The sequence below is a fragment of the Schistocerca gregaria genome, chromosome 2 (assembly GCF_023897955.1).
Source record: "Schistocerca gregaria isolate iqSchGreg1 chromosome 2, iqSchGreg1.2, whole genome shotgun sequence".
In the NCBI taxonomy this organism is placed as follows: Eukaryota; Metazoa; Arthropoda; class Insecta; order Orthoptera; family Acrididae; genus Schistocerca; species Schistocerca gregaria.
Window position 1 is genome coordinate 413547119 of NC_064921.1, and position 21311 is coordinate 413568429.

General features: G+C 37.5%; 1 protein-coding gene across 3 annotated transcripts in view; it reads right to left on the reverse strand.

Annotated features, from left to right (window-relative positions):
• The window catches only part of LOC126323445 (telomerase reverse transcriptase-like), a 180682-nt gene that overhangs the window by 65474 nt on the left and 93897 nt on the right, over nucleotides 1–21311 (reverse strand). For all 3 annotated transcript variants that reach the window (XM_049994683.1, XM_049994684.1, XM_049994685.1), the window contains one exon: nucleotides 11586–11649. In XM_049994683.1, the coding sequence (XP_049850640.1) occupies nucleotides 11586–11649 (64 nt within the window). The remainder of the gene's footprint in view (nucleotides 1–11585; nucleotides 11650–21311) is intronic.

The window sequence follows — 21311 nt, forward strand, 5'->3', positions numbered from 1 at the left end:
CCATGGTTCATGAGGGGGAGGGTGAGAGATACATGTTGTTGTTGCGGTCTTCAGTCCTGAGACTGGTTTGATGCAGCTCTCCATGCTACTCTATCCTGTGCAAGCTTCTTCATCTCCCAGTACCTACTGCAGCCTACATCCTTCTGAATCTGTTTAGTGTATTCATCTCTTGGTCTCCCTCTACGGTTTTTACCCTCCACGCTGCCCTCCAATACTAAATTGGTGATCCCTCGATGTCTCAGAACATGTCCTACTAACCAATCCCTTCTTCTAGTCAAGTTGTGCCACAAGCTCCTCTACTCCCCAATTCTATTCAATACCTCCTCATTAGTTATGTGATTGACCCATCTAATCTTTAGCATTCTTCTGTAGCACCAAATTTCGAAAGCTTCTATTCTCTTCTTGTCTAAACTATTTATCTTCCATGTTTCACTTCCATATATGGCTACACTCCATACAAATACTTTCAGAAATGACTTCCTGACACTTAAATCAATACTCGATGTTAACAAATTTCTCTGCTTCAGAAACGCTTTCCTTGCCATTGCCAGTCTACATTTTATATCCTCTCTACTTCGACCATCATCAGTTATTTTCCTCCCCAAATAGCAAAACTCCTTTACTACTTTAAGTGTCTCATTTCCTAATCTAATTCCCTCGGCATCACCCAACTTAATTCGACTACATTCCATTATCCTTGTTTTGTTTTTGTTGATGTTCATCTTATATCCTCCCTTCAAGACACTGTCCATTCCATTCAGCTGCTTTTCCAAGTCCTTTGCTGTCTCCTACACAATTACAATGTCATCAGCGAACCTCAAAGTTTTTATTTCTTCTCCATGGATTTTAATACCTACTCCGAATTTTTCTTTTTTTTCCTTTACTGCTTGCTCAATATACAGATTGAATAACATCGGGGAGAGGCTACAACCCTGTCTTACTCCCTTCCCAATCACTGATTCTCTTTCATGTCCCTCGACTCTTATAACTGCCATGTGGTTTCTGTACAAATTGTAAATAGCCTTTCGCTCCCTGTATTTTACCCCTGCCACCTTTAGAATTTGAAAGAGAGTATTCCAGTCAACTTTGTCAAAAGCTTTCTCTAAGTCTACAAATGCTAGAAACATAGGTTTGCCTTTTCTTAATCTTTCTTCTAAGATAAGTCGGAAGGGTAGTATTGCCTCACGTGTTCCAGTATTTCTACGGAATCCATGGTGGGTTGTTGTTGTTGTTGTCTTCAGTCCTGAGACTGGTTTGATGCAGCTCTCCATGCTACTCTATCCTGTGCAAGCTTCTTCATCTCCCAGTACCTACTGCAACCTACATCCTTCTGAATCTGCTTAGTGTAGTCATCTCTTGGTCTCCCTCTATGATTTTTACCCTCCACGCTGCCCTCCAATACCAAATTGGTGATCCCTTGAAGCCTCAGAACATGTCCTACCAACTGATCCCTTCTTCTGGTCAAGTTGTGCCACAAACTTCTCTTCTCCCCAATCCTATTCAATACTTCCTCATTAGTTATGTGATCTACCCATCTAATCTTCAGCATTCTTCTGTAGCACCACATTTTGAAAGCTTCTATTCTCTTCTTGTCCAAACTATTTATCGTCCATGTTTCACGAGATATACATACAAAGATCTAATATTAGTACTTCCTTATTGTAAAGTTGATTTTGTAATGCCATTTAGCCTGAAGATGAAGTTTAACCCTCAAAACACGTCACTAAATAAATAAGTAATACAGTAGTTGACAAAGTTTGTGACTGGTAGCAGTAATTTTTAAAAAAAAACTTTACATATTTGCAGGGCAACAGTCTGGATGATTGACTGAAGTGCCCATATAACATCAACCAAAACAGCAATTCTATGAATTGGAGTATGAAATGTCAGATCCCTTAACTGGTAAGGTAGGGTAGAAAATTTAAAAAGGGAAATGGATCGGTTAAAATTAGATATAGTGGGAATTAGTGAAGTTCAGTGGCAGGAGGAACAGGACTTCTGTTCAGGTGAATCAAAACAAAATCAAATAAGGGCAAAGTGAGAGTAGGTTTAATAATGAAAATAAATAAATAGGAACATACTGTGAACAGCACAGTGAACACATAGCTGTAGCCAAGATAGACATAAAGCCCACACTTACCACAATAGTAAAAGTTTATATGTCCACTAGTTCTACAGATGAAGAGATTGAAGAAATGTATGATGAGATAAAATAAATTATTCATATAGTTAAGGGAGATAAAAATTTAATACAATGGGGCCTAACAGGTTGGCAATCCAGTTAAAACATGGATCCTGAGAAAATTTGCTACAGTTTACAATTTTTTAATAAATTTACTAATCCACTTACCTCTTTATGAATATGCATACATTTAGCACAAATAAATTATGCAGGGGTTTGTAGACATTACTCTAAAGATACTGTATTTCAGTATTTTTGTTTTTCCCCAAAGTGGACAAAATTTTCATAAGTCATAGGCAATGGTAGGCTATTGATTTAAAATCACTTGTCAGCAGGAAATACTAAATGCTTCATTTATAGGTAAAGTGTTTTACTGTGAAACGTATTTTTTCTCATTTTTGCAAATTAGAGAACTTCACTCAGGTATTAAATCTTCCAAAACACTTGTGAACACAAAGGCCTGTGCTACATGGCCTTCAGTAGTATCTGAACTCTTTCCTAACTATCTTTCCTGCAGCTTTCCCTTGTTCCCAACAGACCTTGCATCTTCTGACTGAGTTTGTTGTCTTTTATGTTGGTGGCAGTTTCTCAGGAAAATTATGTGCTGCAAGTCCATTTCCACTTGCAACTTTAGATGCTGAATGTGTGTCTTTACTTACCAGTACTTCTGCTCCTCCTTTTTGAAACAAATTCCTTTGGTAATTTACTGATAAAATCTGTTAATGCACACTTTTTTGATATTCTGAATAATGTTGGCATTCACAGCTATATGAAAGAAAATCTTTTTCCACCATTTTACAGTCTTTCGCTGGAAGGGATAGTAACTCATCAGCTGGTCTCCTCTGTCAACAGCTGTTTTAGACAAGTTGTAGTCTAGTACAATATCTGGCTTTACTACCTCAACATATCCACTCCTGGATTTTACACTGACATGCAAAGCAGTCATCTTATGCTGTGTTGACAACATGTGTACATCACCTTTGTCTTCAAAGATTTCAAGACTTACCAAGCGGGAAAGCGCCGGCAGACAGGCACATGAACAAAACACACAAACACACACACAGAATTACGAGCTTTCGCAACTGGCAGTTGCTTCGTCAGGAAAGAGGGAAGGAGAGGGAGCTTGTGTCTGTGTATGTGCAGATGGATATGTGTGTGTGTGCAAGTGTACACCTGTCCTTTTTTTCCCCTAAGGGAAGTCTTTCCGCTCCCGGGATTGGAATGACTCCTTACCCTCTCCCTAAAACCTACATCCTTTCATTTTTCCCTCTCCTTCCCTCTTTCCTGACGAAGCAACTGCCAGTTGCGAAAGCTCGTAATTCTGTGTGTGTGTTTGTGTGTTTTGTTCATGTGCCTGTCTGCCGGCGCTTTCCCGCTTGGTAAGTCTTGGAATCTTTGTTTTTAATATATTTTTCCCATGGGGAAGTTTCTTTCTATTTTATTTACATCACCTTTGTCTTCCCATTTCAAGCAGAAAAGGTGCCCTTTGCGATGAAATGTCATTCCTCAGTTCTTTAGTTTTTGATTTATTGGGTCTCTAGGCAAATCTATCCTGTTTTTCATCACAGTTCCAACTCCCAATGTATTTCTTTCCCATTGCTCTTCAAGGACTGCGGGACTTCTACAAAATCTGTCCATGTATACCAAATGTCATTTTCCAAAGTAAGAGAAACATAGCTTCAGCAGCAGGGATTTGACAGAATTGTCAATATTTCCTTTTCCTCCAGTATAATCTTCAGCACTGCACATATAACTTGTTTGAATATCACTTACAACACACAGTTTTATCCCATATTTCACTGGTTTGTCTTTCATATAAACATGGAATCCAGTTATTCCTCGAAAAGGGCTTATTGCTTCACCCACAGTCAGATTTTGTGATAGATAAAAAGACTTTTCTGCACCTTTCTGTGAAAAAGTCCCAAACAGGTCTTATTTTATGCAGAAGGTCATGGTCTGGTTATTGCTGAGGTATCCACAGCACATTATTGTTCACATGTAGCATCCCGAATATGGCAAAAAATCTGTCTCCTGACATTAGCAACACACATGTGCAAAACGATTGCAAAAAATTGATATACGTCATCCTCACTGCTCTCCATTTCTTCCATAAAGATTTTGGTTTGATTCTGTACTGATGACAAAGTTCAGAAATAGTATCAGTATCAGTATATTTGTCTCTGACTTTACTTTTAGAAACATGCTGTGATAAAAAAATTGCAACAAACTGTCACCAACTGAGTGTAGTTATCATCTTTTCCATTGCTAATACCTTCCTTAATTTTTGCATCATTTAATTTAGGGAATTTCTCTCTTATGTACTTAAAGGCTGTCCTCCTTGGTTCATACCTTTGGCAAAATATTTTTGTCTAACCCAGCTTGACATGTAGGGGTGGAAGAACATCTTTTGGGTTCACAAGAGGCTTGGCAATGACATTTTTCTTGCTAGAGTTGAGATTTCTTGCAGATCAGTCTCCTTTAGTGTAATTTGATTTCCTATCCAGTTCATTTCAAAAAATCGCCCAAAATAAAGAAATCTTGTGGCCATCATGTCACAGATATTTATGAAAATTTGGCGTAAGGAAGTACATAAATATAAAGTGATAAAACATTCTTTTTTCAGATTTTTTTAGACCAAAACTGTAGTCAGGAGGGGGCATTTTGAATTGTCTAGCATTTTCTCCATCTGGCATCAGAATGAAAGGAAGGTTGAAAGTTTTTAACTACTATAACTTCCTTATTTATAAATCAATTTTATTCAATTTGGTGTCATTAGAAAGATAAGAGGACCAACTATATCACTAAACTGTAAAAATGCTGCAACTCTGCAGATAAGTATGTGAAAATCTGTAATTAAAGTGATTTTTCAAATTTTGTTTTACAAACTTCATGAGTTTTTTTTTGTCAAAATGACAAATTTTACCATTTTCAATTTTGTCTCAAAGAATTCCTGTTGTCACACATTTCAACATAAAAAAAATCAGAAGGGTGTTTGCTCTGTTTAATCATTTAAAACAGAAAGAACATAAATAATAATATACACATTTCATTTTGTGACTCTTACATAGTGGTCACAAATGATGATCAGTTCTCATAAAACACATTCAGAAAATTCTAAAAAGCATTCATTCTTTCAAACAAGTTGTCAATGGACAATATTATGTCTGATTCAAAAGTAAATAAACAATCAGTACTTGTGCTTGCAGACAAAGTCATTAAAATGTTTTCATAAGGTATCCAGAAAATATCAGTGTGAAGTGGCCATGAATAACTTGAGGAAGGGGCACTTGGACTCATGAACCTGACTTTTGCATCTCTGTGTTCTTCACTTATCTCTAGAATTTTTCAAAGCCACCGCTGGTTATTGTAGATAGCTGCGACAAATGTTTCTTCTTTAATTGTATCAGAGAAGTGTTTTGAATTAGAAGAGGAACTTGAATGAATGTAGTAGATGATGAAACACACTTTATCAGCAACTTGTTTTCAATCAGTGGTTGGAGAAAATGATTCTCTCTTGAGCCATGAATGGTAGAGCCAGTCTCATATCATTTTTGTAACATGTTTGTGAACTTTGTTATCTCCTCTGTTGTAACATAAAAGGTTTCTATTCCTGGAACATGAGTTATGACAAATGTAGACAGATCTTTTGGACTTAAAATGTGACTGTCATATGGACAGTGTAAACTTGCTCTTGTTGCTAAATGTTTAATAGTACGACCAACTCCATCACATGCATTTTTGCCATGACTAGTGGCAAAAAATTCCACTCTGCAGTTACTCCATGGCATTGCTTGTGATAGCACAAATTTAAAAAGTTCTTATATTGTGCAGAAGTGCCATTACTGAAGTACATAACATGCTGGATGTGTGGTAATTGTTCCAATACATAAATGAGAGCAGTTTTCTGGAAAACATAGAATGTGTTTGTATCATGTTGCAAACAGTCACTTGTACAACACAATGACATTGACTTATTGCAATCATCTGTTTTAAAGTACACCAAAAAAGGATGAAGGGTGACTTGAATGTTCTGCCAGTGAAATCCTTGTGCAGCATCCCGAAGCAAACAGGTATAGCTCTCTGCAAAATACACTATGATAATGCATGTAGTATCAGGGAGGGTTCCTTTGCTTCATTTGAAGTAGTGACTCTGAAATTTTGATACATAATGATGTTGTGTTAAGTTTTGAAGATTTTGCATGTGATACTCAACAATTTCATTGGTCGTCTTCATTAATGTCTCCAGTGTAGGTCAATCAGTTTGCATCCATTGTTTGAATACAACATTTTCAGAATCTTGTAAGGGCTCCAGCTCCATTAAAAAACTGCACAATTCATATTTGTCAGGACACCAAGAACAGCGATGCAGCATGCACTCCTTGTTTTCCAGATTGCACACAAGTTTCTGTAGAAGTTCTGTGTACGGTTCTTTCACATGTGTAGCAAGCATTAACCGTTTCACATTTTGGTGATACGTGCATACACATAGGTTATGCATTCCATACAGTAACACATTATTTTGGCCTAAGTTCACAAAATTTAGTAAAACCAATTTTATCTTCAGGGTATTTTTCTCTGAAAGCTAAGTATACATCTTTCAGATTAAATGAATTAGTCTTTTTGTCTTATACACTCTTTTGCCATTTTTTGAAGGGACAGACAGACAGTCTTTTTTATTACCAGAAATGTGACTTATATCATCTTCACAGTAAAATTTCTGGGTACGTTTTTCCACATCCTTACCTATATTGTTTCCCACTTTATAACTCCCTTTTGACAAAAATACCATCTTCTTTTAGCAATACCCTCGATTTCTTTACCATGTATTTGGTAGTGTTAAAAAATTTGGATTTTTTCTATACTCCGTGACACTGGTGTTAAGGTAAGTGTTCATAGTTTTTCTTTAACAGAATTTCTGCTGAATTTCTCTTTAAGTTTTTGGATTAAAATGTTACGGTCTGTACATTCAGCACTGCCAGTTTCTTCAGACACATATTTCACTGGAACATGTGGCACTTCTGATGCTGTTTACTGGAATTTTAAAGCTAAGCAATGAGACTAGGATCGAGTGTATTCTGGACACCTGTCTTTTGCTTTCTTGAAAACCTAAAATGGCGAAATTTCAAGTATTTCACAACTTTCATTAAGTTTTTGAAAAGCTGTAGACGGATCTGGTGTGTATTCTTGATCTTCAACTTCACATTGATCCACACCTGGAAGGTTATCCCCCATAGGAGATAAAATGTCATTACAGCATGTTATGCACAGCTTGGTACCTGGGTAAGTCCAAGGGTTTTATATTTCCTTGCCATGGGTAAAGAACCAAGTTTCAAAGATTTCTTAGCAATCGTTTTGCTATGCTTCTTAACAGGATCACAGCAAATTCTTTGTCTTCAAATGTTCTCAATAGAGCCTTTTGTGAGACGAACAAACACTCTCAATATTTTCACAGGTGCTTCTTAGCTTCAATAGTTCAATAACAACTTGATTCAGGGTTGACATATCTATTAAATCAAGCTCTTCACTGCAAACTCTCTTCTGACACACAACTGCTGACACAAAACCTAAAGAACATTTGTTTTCCATTGCGATTTTTAATCAACTGTGTATGTTGCAGAAAAAAATGGATGATTTGAAACTTTTTCTTGTTCTCTAATTAGTCAAGAATGTAATATGAGGAACCTGTAAGAGGAAAATGAGAAAGAGTTAATGACCACTTTATTAAGTGATCTCTAATGTTCACATTATGGAACAACTCAATATGGAACCCCTCAATATGATATTCTAAAACCCCTCAACTTGATTGTGTGATGTATTTTATGACAGTCAATCAGATGTTACTATAGGAGCGTAGTAAGATTCATATTACATAAAACCTCCAATTGTGGAAATGAATTACGTTTATTAGAATCTGTTTTATTTATTTTATTTGAATTATTGTATATAATTAATAAATAAAGAAAATATGTTTTGTTTAAATTCTGTGAAAATAAGTAAAACACTTATAACCTTAAAAATGTAGTACTGATAATGTCTTAATAACCTTTAAAATGAAATACTGGTAACTAAAAATTAACTTTCAAGGTCAATAACAAAATCAATGACGAAAATAATTAATAATTATTTATTTATTACTTGGTTATATATTGTTAAAACTGAGTGGATTAATGATTGGTTTGAAAGTAATATATATATCAAGTATATAAATTACATTTAATAAATAAATTACTATACAAATCTCGATTTTCTAATTTATAATTAAATTGATGATATCATATAGTGAATAAATAATTTAAAGAGTGGTAACTAATTATAAAAAACCTTCAAAATGGAGTTATAAATATGACTAAATTTTAATTTAATGTATTTTTAAATGAATTATCATTTATCATAATATAATTTTGTGTGAAAATTATTTATTATTAATAAATAATAATAATATTTATGAATATATCATTATTTCAAATGATAATTGATATAAAAAGAACATGTGGAAAAAACAATGTCAAACAAAATATGTGATCTTTTTTCACTCTTTCTAATACACTCCTCGAAATGGAAAAAAGAACACATTGACACCGGTGTGTCAGATCCACCATACTTGCTCCGGACACTGCGAGAGGGCTGTACAAGCAATGATCACACGCACGGCTCAGAGGACACACCTGGAACCGTGGTGTTGGCCGTTGAATGGCGCTAGCCGCGCAGCATTTGTGCACCGCTGCCGTCAGTGTCAGCCAGTTTGCCGTGGCATATGGAGCTCCATCGCAGTCTTTAACACTGGTAGCATGCCGCGACAGCGTGGACGTCAACTGTATGTGCAGTTGACGGACTTTGAGCGAGGGCGTATAGTGGGCATGCGGGAGGCCGGGAGGACGTACCGTCGAATTGCTCAACACGTGGGGCGTAAGGTCTCCACAGTACATCGATGTTGTCGCCAGTGGCCGGCGGAAAGTGCACGTGCCCGTCGACCTGGGACCGGACCGCAGCGACGCACGAATGCACGCCAAGACCGTAGGATCCTACGCAGTGCCGTAGGGGACCTCACCGCCACTTCCCAGCAAATTAGGGACTCTGTTGCTCCTGGGGTATCGGCGAGGACCATTCGCAACCGTCTCCATGAAGCTGCGCTACGGTCCCGCACACCATTAGGCCGTCTTCCGCTCACGCCCCAACATCGCGCAGCCCGCCTCCTGTGGTGTCGTGACAGGCGTGAGTGGAGGGACGAATGGAGACGTGTCGTCTTCAGCGATGAGAGTCGCTTCTGCCTTGGTGCCAATGATGGTCGTATGCGTGTTTGGCGCCGTGCAGGTGAGCGCCACAATCAGGACTGCATATGACCGAGGCACACAGGGCCAACACCCGGCATCATGGTGTGGGGAGCGATCTCCTACACTGGCCGTACCCCTCTGGTGATCGTCGAGGGGACACTGAATAGTGCACGGTACATCCAAACCGTCATCGAACCCATCGTTCTACTATTCCTAGATCGGCAAGGGAACTTGCTGTTCCAACAGGACAATGCACCTCCGCATGTATCCCGTGCCACCAACGTGCTCTAGAAGGTGTAAGTCAACTACCCTGGCCAGCAAGATCTCCGGATCTGTCCCCTATTGAGCATGTTTGGGACTGGATGAAGCGTCGTCTCACGCGGTCTGCACGTCCAGCACGAACGCTGGTCCAACTGAGGCGCCAGGTGGAAATGGCATGGCAAGCCATTCCACAGGACTACATCCAGCATCTCTACGATCGTCTCCATGGGAGAATAGCAGCCTGCATTGCTGCGAAAGGTGGATATACACTGTACTAGTGTCGACATTGTGCATGCTCTGTTGCCTGTGTCTATGTGCCTGTGGTTCTGTCAGTGTGATCATGTGATGTATCTGACCCCAGGAATGTGCCAATAAAGTTTCCCCTTCCTGGGACAATGAATTCACGGTGTTCTTATTTCAATTTCCAGGAGTGTATTTGATGAAAACAAGCCACAATTAAACAAAGCATATACTGCAAAAACCATTTGTAGGGTATAATATGACTGGACGGTCTAGCATCACTTCATAAAAATTATACATCAGAGGGCACTATAATACGTTGAAAAAATGCAACCCATTGCGCTTATGGAAGTTAAATTAAATCTCCCTGGTTATACGTTACTGCGCAGCTATGCATGGATTGGATGAATTCTTTCTCTTTTTAATTTCAGTCCTTCCTTGTCACTATCTCATACTGAGGGGCTCTATATCCCAAACGTTATTGTATTGAGGAGTTCAACTGTACTTTCAAATAACTTACCAGACAGAATGGCTGCTTATGTAAGAAGCTCACAATCAAGACAAAGAAGCCCTTCAGATATATAAAGTGCCCCACAGACACACAAAAACCTAGCGCACAGAGACTCTGTTGCATGTGAGTGTTGCTGCTAGACTGAAATTTCATTGTTGTTTCATGTATTGTTGATTAGCTAGTTGAAGCAATTAATTATTACAGCATTATTCAAAAAGTATAAAATCCAACAACAAAGGACAAACACCCTTCTGATTTTTTTATGTTGAAAAGTACAGCAGTAGGAATTACTTGAAACAAACATTCAGATGGTGAAACCTGTGATTCAGCTGGGGGGTGTGGGGGGGTGGGGGGTGGGGGGTAAGATAGAGAGAGAGAGAGAGAGAGAGAGAGAGAGAGAGAGAGAGAGAGAGAGAGAGAGAGAGAGAGCTGTAATTTGCAAAAAATTACAGATTTTCAAGCATTTGTTGCTTAGATACAGCACTTCAGTAATTTTTATATTATAGCTCTATTCTTTCACTTTCCAATGACACCAAATTGAATAAAATTGATTCATAAATAAAAAAGTTATAGTGGTTACAAACTTACAAGGCACTTTGTTTCTCAACGCCAGTTGGTAGAAGGGGCCCACATTTCAAAATGGTCTCCTAATTACAAATTTGGTCAAAAAATTCCCGAAAAAATATTTTAACCCCTAATCACTATGTACATTCTTACACCAAATTTTCAGAAAAATCTGTGACATAAGGGCAATGGCCACTGGGTGATTTAACATAAAATTACCCATCCCTACTGTTCCACATACGTAGGAACCAGCAATGTTTTGTGTACCCCAGTTGCATTCCTAAGCGTATCGCAATGACTTTTAGGTTACCACAGATTTTCTATTTGTATTCATGGTATTTGACTTGAGTCCAAGAGAGCTGTCATTTACATCTGTCTCCTTCAAGTGAACTCCATTAACCATTTTGAGCCCAAAACATTTACATTGTTGGCCATTGATATCTATGTTTACTTTTGGTGACTCATATTGGTTCTATCATGACATTTCCCCATGATATGGTGCATCTTATAAATCTAAATTTGTTTTTGATAAGAAGAAAATACGATATATACATACTGTTCAGCCCATTCTTTGTCCTCTGTAACATACAAGTAATCATCCACATATCTGAAAAGGTAACCTGCAAATGGAACAAAATAACTATTATTGGAAAACAACCCAAGTACTTGCAGATTAAAAAACAATACAGCTAAGTGTATACATACTTAAAGTACCATGATGCACCTACATATTAATGTCTAACACACACTGAAGATATTATCAGAACATACAGATTTTTTAACAAATCAGGCAGATCCTGCCCCAGTTTTCCACACCATAAACGAAGTAAAGACTATTAACAACCGTACATTAATTCTTTTAAATTGATTGAACCACTAATATATTTAAGGTATGAGGTACAAGGACACACTGAGAAATAAAGCTTCCAAATTTTTTATGTGTTTTATGTGATAACCCTTAGAAACAGAACAAATTTTACTAACATTCTACTTACTTATTCTTCAGTTCTACATACATATTTTTTAACATAGCCACCCTAGCAATGAACACATTTCTCCCAGTGAGCGGTCAGTTTGTTGATACCATCATTGTAGAATGTTTGACTTTGCTGATGGGGCCACAACCTCGCCTCAGCTTGCACTGCTTCATCACTATCAAAATGAAGACCTCAACGCCATTCTTTAAATGTTGGTCACAATATCAGAACTGTAAGGAAGATGACCGATGACAGTGAACCCAAGGTGTCAGATTGTTGGATGTGTCAGAGCACTCACGTGTGGTCTAGCATTGTCATGCTGATGAACCCTTCAAATTCGAAAATCAATTACAGAAAACTTTCTCATGGACCAACATAGTTATGTTACACACTGATATGCTACTTACCATGATTCAGAACCCTCTAGTGGCAAAGGGTTGCAAATATGTAGGCATGAAGAATAAATATGTAGAATGTTAATGATGTTTGTTTTATTTAAAAAGCTTTAAGAGTTTCCACATAAAAAACTTTGGGGTGTTACACCTCATACTAGTGTGAGATCTGTTTTCCTTCATATGGAAGATGTCAACCTCCATTTACCTGATTGTTTTGTCAGTCTCTGTAAATATTACACCAACGTACCACAATCTTATGTCTATGATAAAATGTGACCTCTTTTCACACTGCAAATACCTTGTTTTCCAGCTTGAGTTTACACTCACAAAATTTCAGTAACAACATTCAGTCTTCACTGTATGGCTGATCTTGCATGTATAATACTAATAACTTTCTAGTTCTCTATATATTCATTCATCTAGAATCCCACAAACATAAAACAGAATATGTTCAATTTATCCAGTAAAATAGTTTTTTAGTCTATAATCTTTGGCTTATACAGCCCTCACAACTGATCTTATATATCTTCCACAAATTCTATTTCACCAACAATAAAAGTGACATGAAGAACCAATCTTATACCACTTGCTTTGGCACATAAAAAGATATGACATTAGGGCTTCTGATATAAATAAATAGAACTAATATACCACCAAGAAATGTTAAGAATAAAATATATGATACTCAATAACTTTCCATTATGTTGAAACACACACTGCCTAGCCAGTTACTAGAGGAGAACAAAAAACAAAAACAAAAAAAAACTACTTATTCTTCATGATTTTTACAGAGCAATGACTGCACCATTAAATTTTTAGATGTGCAGCCACATAAATTGCATTTCTTCTATTATTTCGGCTGTATATCATTTACCCATCTTCAGAGAGAGCTAAAAGACAGATGCAGTAGCATTTGCTCCATCCTATTAAACTCGCAGATTCTGCTACTGCATTTGAAGCCTCACATATGCAAGCATCACAGATATTGATCAGCTGCAAAGAAGTACAATATGCATGAATTAGATCTATGGCTGCGTGGTCGATCCGTGCTGGGATGTCGATGTACCACTGCGAGCTGTGCTGTGATGATGTCTTTGTAACTTTATTACCAAAAGTGCCAAATTCCATGACTTATCCAAGCTGAAGCCACTATCTCTATTACATAAATATATTGTCAAGTGAATTTCAATTGCCTCTTTCACCGCCAAGTCCCTAAAAGATGAAGTGTGTCTTCTTCTGCATTCCTTGTGTCCACCTCTTGTTTCATTGGTAGTGCCTTCCTTATCTGCTGTGGAGAATACCTCTCCCATAAGAATAAATCACAAGAATTTTTAAACCCTCTAAATTCCACCCATGGGCAAATTTAGTTTACAATTGAACTTAAAAGAAGGGATGCCTTCCATCCCTTTGTTGTTTTTTTCTTTTTTTTTCCTGTGCAGAAATGATTACACTCTGGGACAGACACACATCAGATTTATATTTATGTGCAAATAACTGCTACTATCCTTCCAAGATGATGAATGTTTTGGTTCACAGGGCTCACATCATTGTTGATGAGCAATCTGCAGGATGAACTACTACAACTAAAAGAGAGTTTTTGAAGACAATGGAGATTCTCCACAGCAAATATGTAAGGTGCTATAAATGAAGCCAAAGGTGGCCATAGGAAGTTTCTGAAAGTATTTGTATGGAGTGTAGCCATGTATGGAAGTGAAACATGGACGATAACTAGTTTGGACAAGAAGAGAATAGAAGCTTTCGAAATGTGGTGCTACAGAAGAATGCTGAAGATTAGATGGGTAGATCACATAACTAATGAGAAGGTATTGAATAGAATTGGGGAGAAGAGGAGTTTGTGGCACAACTTGACAAAAAGAAGCGACCGGTTGGTAGGACATGTTTTGAGGCATCAAGGGATCACAAATTTAGCATTGGAGGGCAGCGTGGAGGGTAAAAATTGTAGAGGGAGACCAAGAGATAAATACACTAAGCAGATTCAGAAGGATGTAGGTTGCAGTAAGTACTGGGAGATGAAGAAGCTTGCACAGGATAGAGTAGCATGGAGAGCTGCATCAAACCAGTCTGAGGGCTGAAGACCACAACAACAACAATAGAGATTTCAGCTTCAGCTTGGATAAATTATGGAATTCGGCACTTTGGGACATGCAGTTTATCAGAAACTTACAAAAAACATCACCACAGTGCAGTTTGCAGGGATTCCTGACATCCCAGCAAGAATCGACCAACAACCACAGATCTAATTTGTGTATACTGTACTTCTCTGCCATTGATCAACATTTCTGGCACTTGGTATATGTGGCCGCATGCGCAAGAGACACACCTGCAAGTTTAAAAGGATGGAGGAAGAGCTGCAGCATCAGTCTTTCAGCTTGTTATGAAGATGTCTGAATGATATACAGCCAAAATATTAGAAGAAGAAACACAATTTATGTGGCTGCACACCTGAAGGATGGAGCAAACTAATCATTGTTGATATCTAAGCAAGTATCACAATTTTCTCAATTTTTGCAATAAAGTTGGTCAGATATTTAATTAAATAAATCTAAAAGGTGTTCAATGTAAAATATGTACACTGATATGCAAAACTTAAGGGTGAAAGTCTCTTTCAGATGATGGTTCACTATCAAGTAAAATAGCAAGATGAAACTTTGATCATACATAGAAATATATGCTATAGAGTAGTGGAGAATGTAACTGAAAGGAATATACAATGAAATGAACAGAAATCACATGCTTATTCAAAGGTAATAATTACACTTAAGTAGCGAAGATTCATGATGGTGCACTGGACCTTACAAAGGGACAAAGTTCCTCCATCTCACTGTTTGATGTAGTCGCACACTGTCATCCACAAAAATGAAGTGAGGGCCAAAAGCACCACAGAAAAGATGCCTGTAAGGAAGGAATACTGCGCCACAATAACACTGAGTGTAGGGCCTTCAAAGATTTGGATGAAGAGTCAGGGACACATATAGAAGTAACTTCAGGTGTTCCCCAAGGATGATTGTTGGGTCCCGGGCTGTTCATGTTGTATATTAACAATCTTGCAGACAATATTAACAGAAATCTCAGACTTTTTGCAGATGATGCAGTTATCTACAATTAAGTACAGCCTGAATGAAACTGTACAAATATTCAGTCACACATGGATATGTTGTGCAAAGATTGGCAATTTGCTTTAAGTATTCCAAAATGTTATACTGTGGATTTCACAAAACGTATCATACAGTATTCTATGAACATAATACCAATAAGTCACAGTTGGAATCTGCAGACTCATACAAATACCTCAGTGTAACACTTAGTATGTACATGAAATTAAATGATCACACAGGTTCAGTCCTTGTTAAAACAGGTAGCACAATTCGATTAATTGGTAGGACTAGCTGCACACCGCGGTGTTACCCTCAGTTAAACAATTATTTATAAAGACATGTTAGTGCCAGAAGTCATTACCCATTAGTCCTGTTATCTCTTGGACGTATTGAGGCACGAGCCACTTGCGGCCCAGCAAACTACAAAATCAGAGCGAGAGGCGGGGGGTGGGGGGGGGGGGGGGTGAGGCTTGGGTTGGGGGGAAGGGGTGGCAACAAATTTTGAGGTGATGGGAGAAGCTGCCAGAATACATGTCACTCATTTACATAATGAAAAAACAAAATTATGCAAACAAGAACCAATAGCTGAAGGTGAACCATCAAAGCATTGGCCTCAACAATTAGAGGCAGGCAAAACAAACCGCTTTAAAATATCAAACAGTGCCCTAACTGTGGTATTGTGTGGATAGTATAGCCCTAAAAACATTCTTCTATGTCTAATAAAGCTTCAAGAAATCTTATATGGACACTAGACTGCTTTTTGGTGGCTATGTCTGTTGTTTTATCTGCTATTATTGCAAAATACGCTGCACTTTTAATACCACCCAATAATTTTCTAAGAAGCATATCACTAAAAATACCCATAATTTCTTTTTGTACATAATGCCTCTTTGTAAGCTTCATGCTCTAACCGCATTAAAAGTTGTTGGTTATTTCTACACTGAACACTTAATAAACTGTCAAAGTTACTTGTTGCATCAGTATGCCCTTTTACTGCAAGCTTGGTTTTCTTTCATTTGTGTCATTTTTCTTTTGAAATCAGCTAAATACATTGATACTTATATTTAATTTTAAGGATGTGAACTTCTGTACAGCTTCTCTTTGGTGGCCCGATGTTTCATGCACTTTCAGTTTTTCTACCGCTTTCTTATACGTCGAAAAACCAGTTTTCATGAAAGTTTTTTCCATTCTGTGAGAAAACTGAAAATGGTTCTTTTCAAATATTTGTTTCCAAATTTTGCAAAAAATAACACCTTTTACCTTACAGAAAAAAAACACATACATTTGATCCATGCAAATTGCTGGCTTCAAGAAGGCTGATAACTGCAATGATATTTTTTTCGTGGAACAGTGTTACATTACCACCACAGTTTCGTCAATTCCTCTGTCTTTGTTTTGTTACAGGGCACTGCTAACGCTAGGTCTAGATTCATCATCACTAACATTACGTGCATTAACTGTTTTATTCCTAACTATAAAATTGCCCATTCTAAATTGGCCAGTAAGGGACAAAAAACTGATCAATAATTCGACTGAATCACAGCAAGACGCTGTCCACTATGTGCAGTATTTGTGCAGTGCATTATTAGTGCACATGCCTGAAACAATAAAAGGTTTGGACTTACTAATCACACACTTTTATCTAATCCTTCTCCAACTGGTGATAGTCAGCTGACTCTGGGCCTCTACACTTGCTGCCAACATTAACTGCATGATGAACTTGCAATAATCGACCTTCACAATTTTTCTCATACCTAATCATTACATACTGTTATGCAATACTGTACAAGCAAGTTTAACAGAATTCCCAGTAAAGGGTCGGGGTATGGCGGGATGTAGAAATGCTTTTCTGTACATTGGAAGTTTGGAAGGGGGGTGGGGGCTTTATGTTAGAATATCCTTTGGCTCACGCTAAGCAGTTTTTTTCTGATGTTTTGGGCATGAAATGTGTTACAGCAAAGTTTGTTCCAAAATTGTTGAATTTCAACCAAAAATGAAATAATGTAAACATAACTCAGGAATTGCTGAATGAAACTGACACTGATCCATAACTTCTAAAGAAGGATATAATAGGGTATAGAGGTATGACGTCAAAACCAAGGCCCAGTCATCCCAATGGAAACTGCCCGAAAAGCCAGGACTGAAAAAAAATTTGGCAAGTTCGATCACATGTGAAGGTTCTTCTTGCTGTTTTCTTTGATTACAATTGAGTAGTGCATCATTAGTTCCTGCCTTATAGTCATACAGTCAATAAGGAATATTACCTGGAAGTTATGCATCATCTTCGTGAGACCTTCCAAAGAAAATGATCAGAACAGAATTGCAAAAAAAACAACTCATGGAAATTGCATCACGATAGTGCTTCCACTCAGAGCTCAGCGCTTTTCATGATTTTTTTAGGCAAAAAAACAAAGCTGTTATGTTGCCTCAGCCACCATATTCACCAGACATTGCCGCCTTCTACTTCTTTCTATTCTCAAGGCTGAAGAGAACCCTGGAAGGATGTCATTGTGCCACCACTGATGAAATAAAAACAGAATCACTGAAGGAGCTGAATGCCATAATGAAAAGTGAAATCTACAAGTGCCTTCCAACACTGGAAAAAGTTCTGGCGCAAGTGTATCACTTCTGAGGGGGAACAAAGTTGATGTTGATAATGAATAAATAAAGATTCTTTAAGAAAAACAAAAATTCCCATAACTTTTTGATCATGCCTTTTATACAAAATATACATGGTATTGCTCCAAACTACATGAATGGCTGCACTTAAATGGTAATCATTTGCATATCCAATCTTGTAGTGCACTTCGCAACTATTTGAGGTTTCCTGCATTCCATCTTTTATGATGCTGCAATTTTAAAGGCTAGCAATGTACCTGTTACAACTTAAACATTTTCATATGTGTGTGATATTTAGATTCCCATCTTTACTTCAATATAGGAGGGTGTGGGATCCTGCAAAAACATATATTCCTATGAGCTTTTTGATGCATTCCATCAATAGCTTGAGCTGGGAGCTGCTATTGTTACTTTGGGGTGCAAACCAAACACTATCACTCAAAATGTGACTCAACAGTTCTACATCAAAAAATTGTTCAATGTCTCCACAGCCATCTTTACTTTTGTAGCTGCTATCAAAGTGTCTTATCACTGTTAAATTACAATACTTGCAACTTGTGATTGATCAATAACAACTGTCCAGTTCCTGTGTGATAGTATATTATGTACTGCTGTTTTTCCTGTCTCTAGATTCACATTATCCAATATAGTTTTCAATTATATTATCAGCATTATTAATTTCTATTTCTTAAAATAAAACAATATTTTTCTTTCAGAATGTAAGTAATACAGTATTTCAATCCCTTTATTTATTTGTGGCTTACTGGTTTGAACAGACTTTCTAAAGAACTTTCTAGGACAGCTGCTTTGAAATACAAAAATGATGTACCATTAAATATTTTGAATATTACATTAACATCTCTTTCCAGGCATAGTTACCCTAACAGCACTCCTTTTGTCGCATTCTTAAAATATAGGATCCTACTATTATCACCTAACTTTCTTCCTTTAGAGTCTTTTGAGGAATCTACAAATCTCTACAAACAATTAACTGTTTGTTTTTGCCTGACTCAGGCATACAATATAGAAGTTTAGTAATACTGCTGGGGATACAGTGCAGATGTGAATACAAGTAGTACAAAGTTTGAACTGAAGTTTATGGAGTAAGTTCATTGGATCTTGATGAGACGCTTGAGTCTTATGTATTTTCTCTAGTGGCACGTTTTCAAACTGTGGAAATCCACAAGGGTTGGCCAGAAAGTGATGCATCAATTTTTTTTTCTTCAACAATTCTTTATTGAACATAATGTGAATTACACACACAAAAGATTGTTGTTTTATCTCAAAAGATTGTTGTTTTATCTACACACCCTATTTTTCCATATTATCTCCATTCCATTCAATGGCCTTCCTCCAGTGCAAAACAAGTGCGTGTATGCCCTGTCGGTACCAATCCTTGTCCTCGTGGCAGAGCCAGTGCTTCAATGTGTGAATCACTTCCTCATCGTCCTCTTCCACAAATGGCAGCCTTTAATGGCCCAAACAAGTGGAAGTCAGAGGGGGCTGTGTGAGGTGTGACAACCATGGATGGTCTTCCGACAACTGCAAATCGTGGAGCTCCACCTAACCTCCTTCTGATGACATCACCCTCTGCGCCCAGTGACTAACTGTACAACTGTTGACAGCAGATGCTCCATAGACTTTGCACAAGCGTTTGTGAATATTCCCCACAGTTTCTTTCTCTGCAGTGAGGAATTCAATGACGGCATGTTGCTTGTAACATTCATCACTTACAGATGCCATTTTGAAACTACGTTATCTGTTAGAAGTGCAGAAGAGACAAACTTGGTGCACTCACTCAGGAAACTTCAAATAATACATATGTAACGTTTCACATTTGTAGCATTGTTTTCGGCTGAGAAAAAAAAATGTGATGCATTATTTTCTGGGCAACCCTTGCACTCAATAAAAGTTAATAAAATTGGATTTTATTATTGCGTGAGATTTCAGCATTTATAACTCCTGCCCAGTGGTATTTTATTTTATTTCTTATCTATTCACAAAGTATTAACTGTCCCTCTAAACAGGCACTGAAACTTGGAAGTGCAGGAGCAAATTTAACCAACATCTTAATGAAAATGAGGAAAAATCTCCTCCATTTTGTTACTAACGCTAATATCTAATTTGTATATTTACACAACAGCATTCATAGATATACTCACTGCAGTACTGTTGAACTAGCTCAGTTTCACAACCCCTCACTCCACATTTCCTGTAATTGATGTTTCACAACTGACATTATAAATATTACCTGTCTTCTGGCTTCCATCTTGTTCAGTGACATATTTATTCATTGAAGACTCCAGTTACACAGCAAAACCTAACAATTGTGTACCTATAACCTGGTGTCTGTGACTTGCATCTTCTTTCCAACCATCCCCAACCTATCCCTATAACAGTTTCAAAAGCTATATGTAGTGTACCCTGCTTTTAAATGTATTCTCAGAAGCACAGGGAATTTTACCTCCTGAAGGCATGTGTTGGGCAGTCGTTCTTCTCCTCCTAATTTCAGGTTTTTCAAGTGAACTTTCTTTTGATATTATGAAATATTATTCCACAAATGAAAAGTTTATTAGCACCCCCTTTCCATTGCCTCAACATCAAATGCATGCCACATTTCAAGAAAACCTTCATGTATCACCCCCACTGATCTCATTAGGTTACTGAAAATGCAAGGGGCAGTCATAAAGCTTTAATTGTCACCCTGAAAGAATTACACTTCAGTCATGAAACTTTGTGATGGTATCAGTCATTCTCTAAACATTATGGTGGTAACTCTGATTCCTGATTGGAATTAGTGCCTGCTGTCACTCTTGAGGTGAGTTCAGCTACACCTATCCAGACTTTGTTCAAGAAACACTTTATCTTAGTTGCAGAAGGATTTGATAATTACCAATCTCCAAGTCGTAGTCTCTGTAATAGAGTTGGTAGACAGAAATGCAAAAAATTGTCTGTCAAATGGAACCATTTTCCTCATTGATTCAATTATCAGACTGCACACACAATTCAACCTTATGAACATTACACTGTAAGCACCAATACTGCATAATGTTATGGCATAAGGGAGCTTCACAAAAATATGCTTGCATTCTAATCCATATGAATCCCTTGATTGACTGCCAAACATGGTGCACTTAGTCCACTGTCAGTATAATGTTTACATTTTAACTTCCTA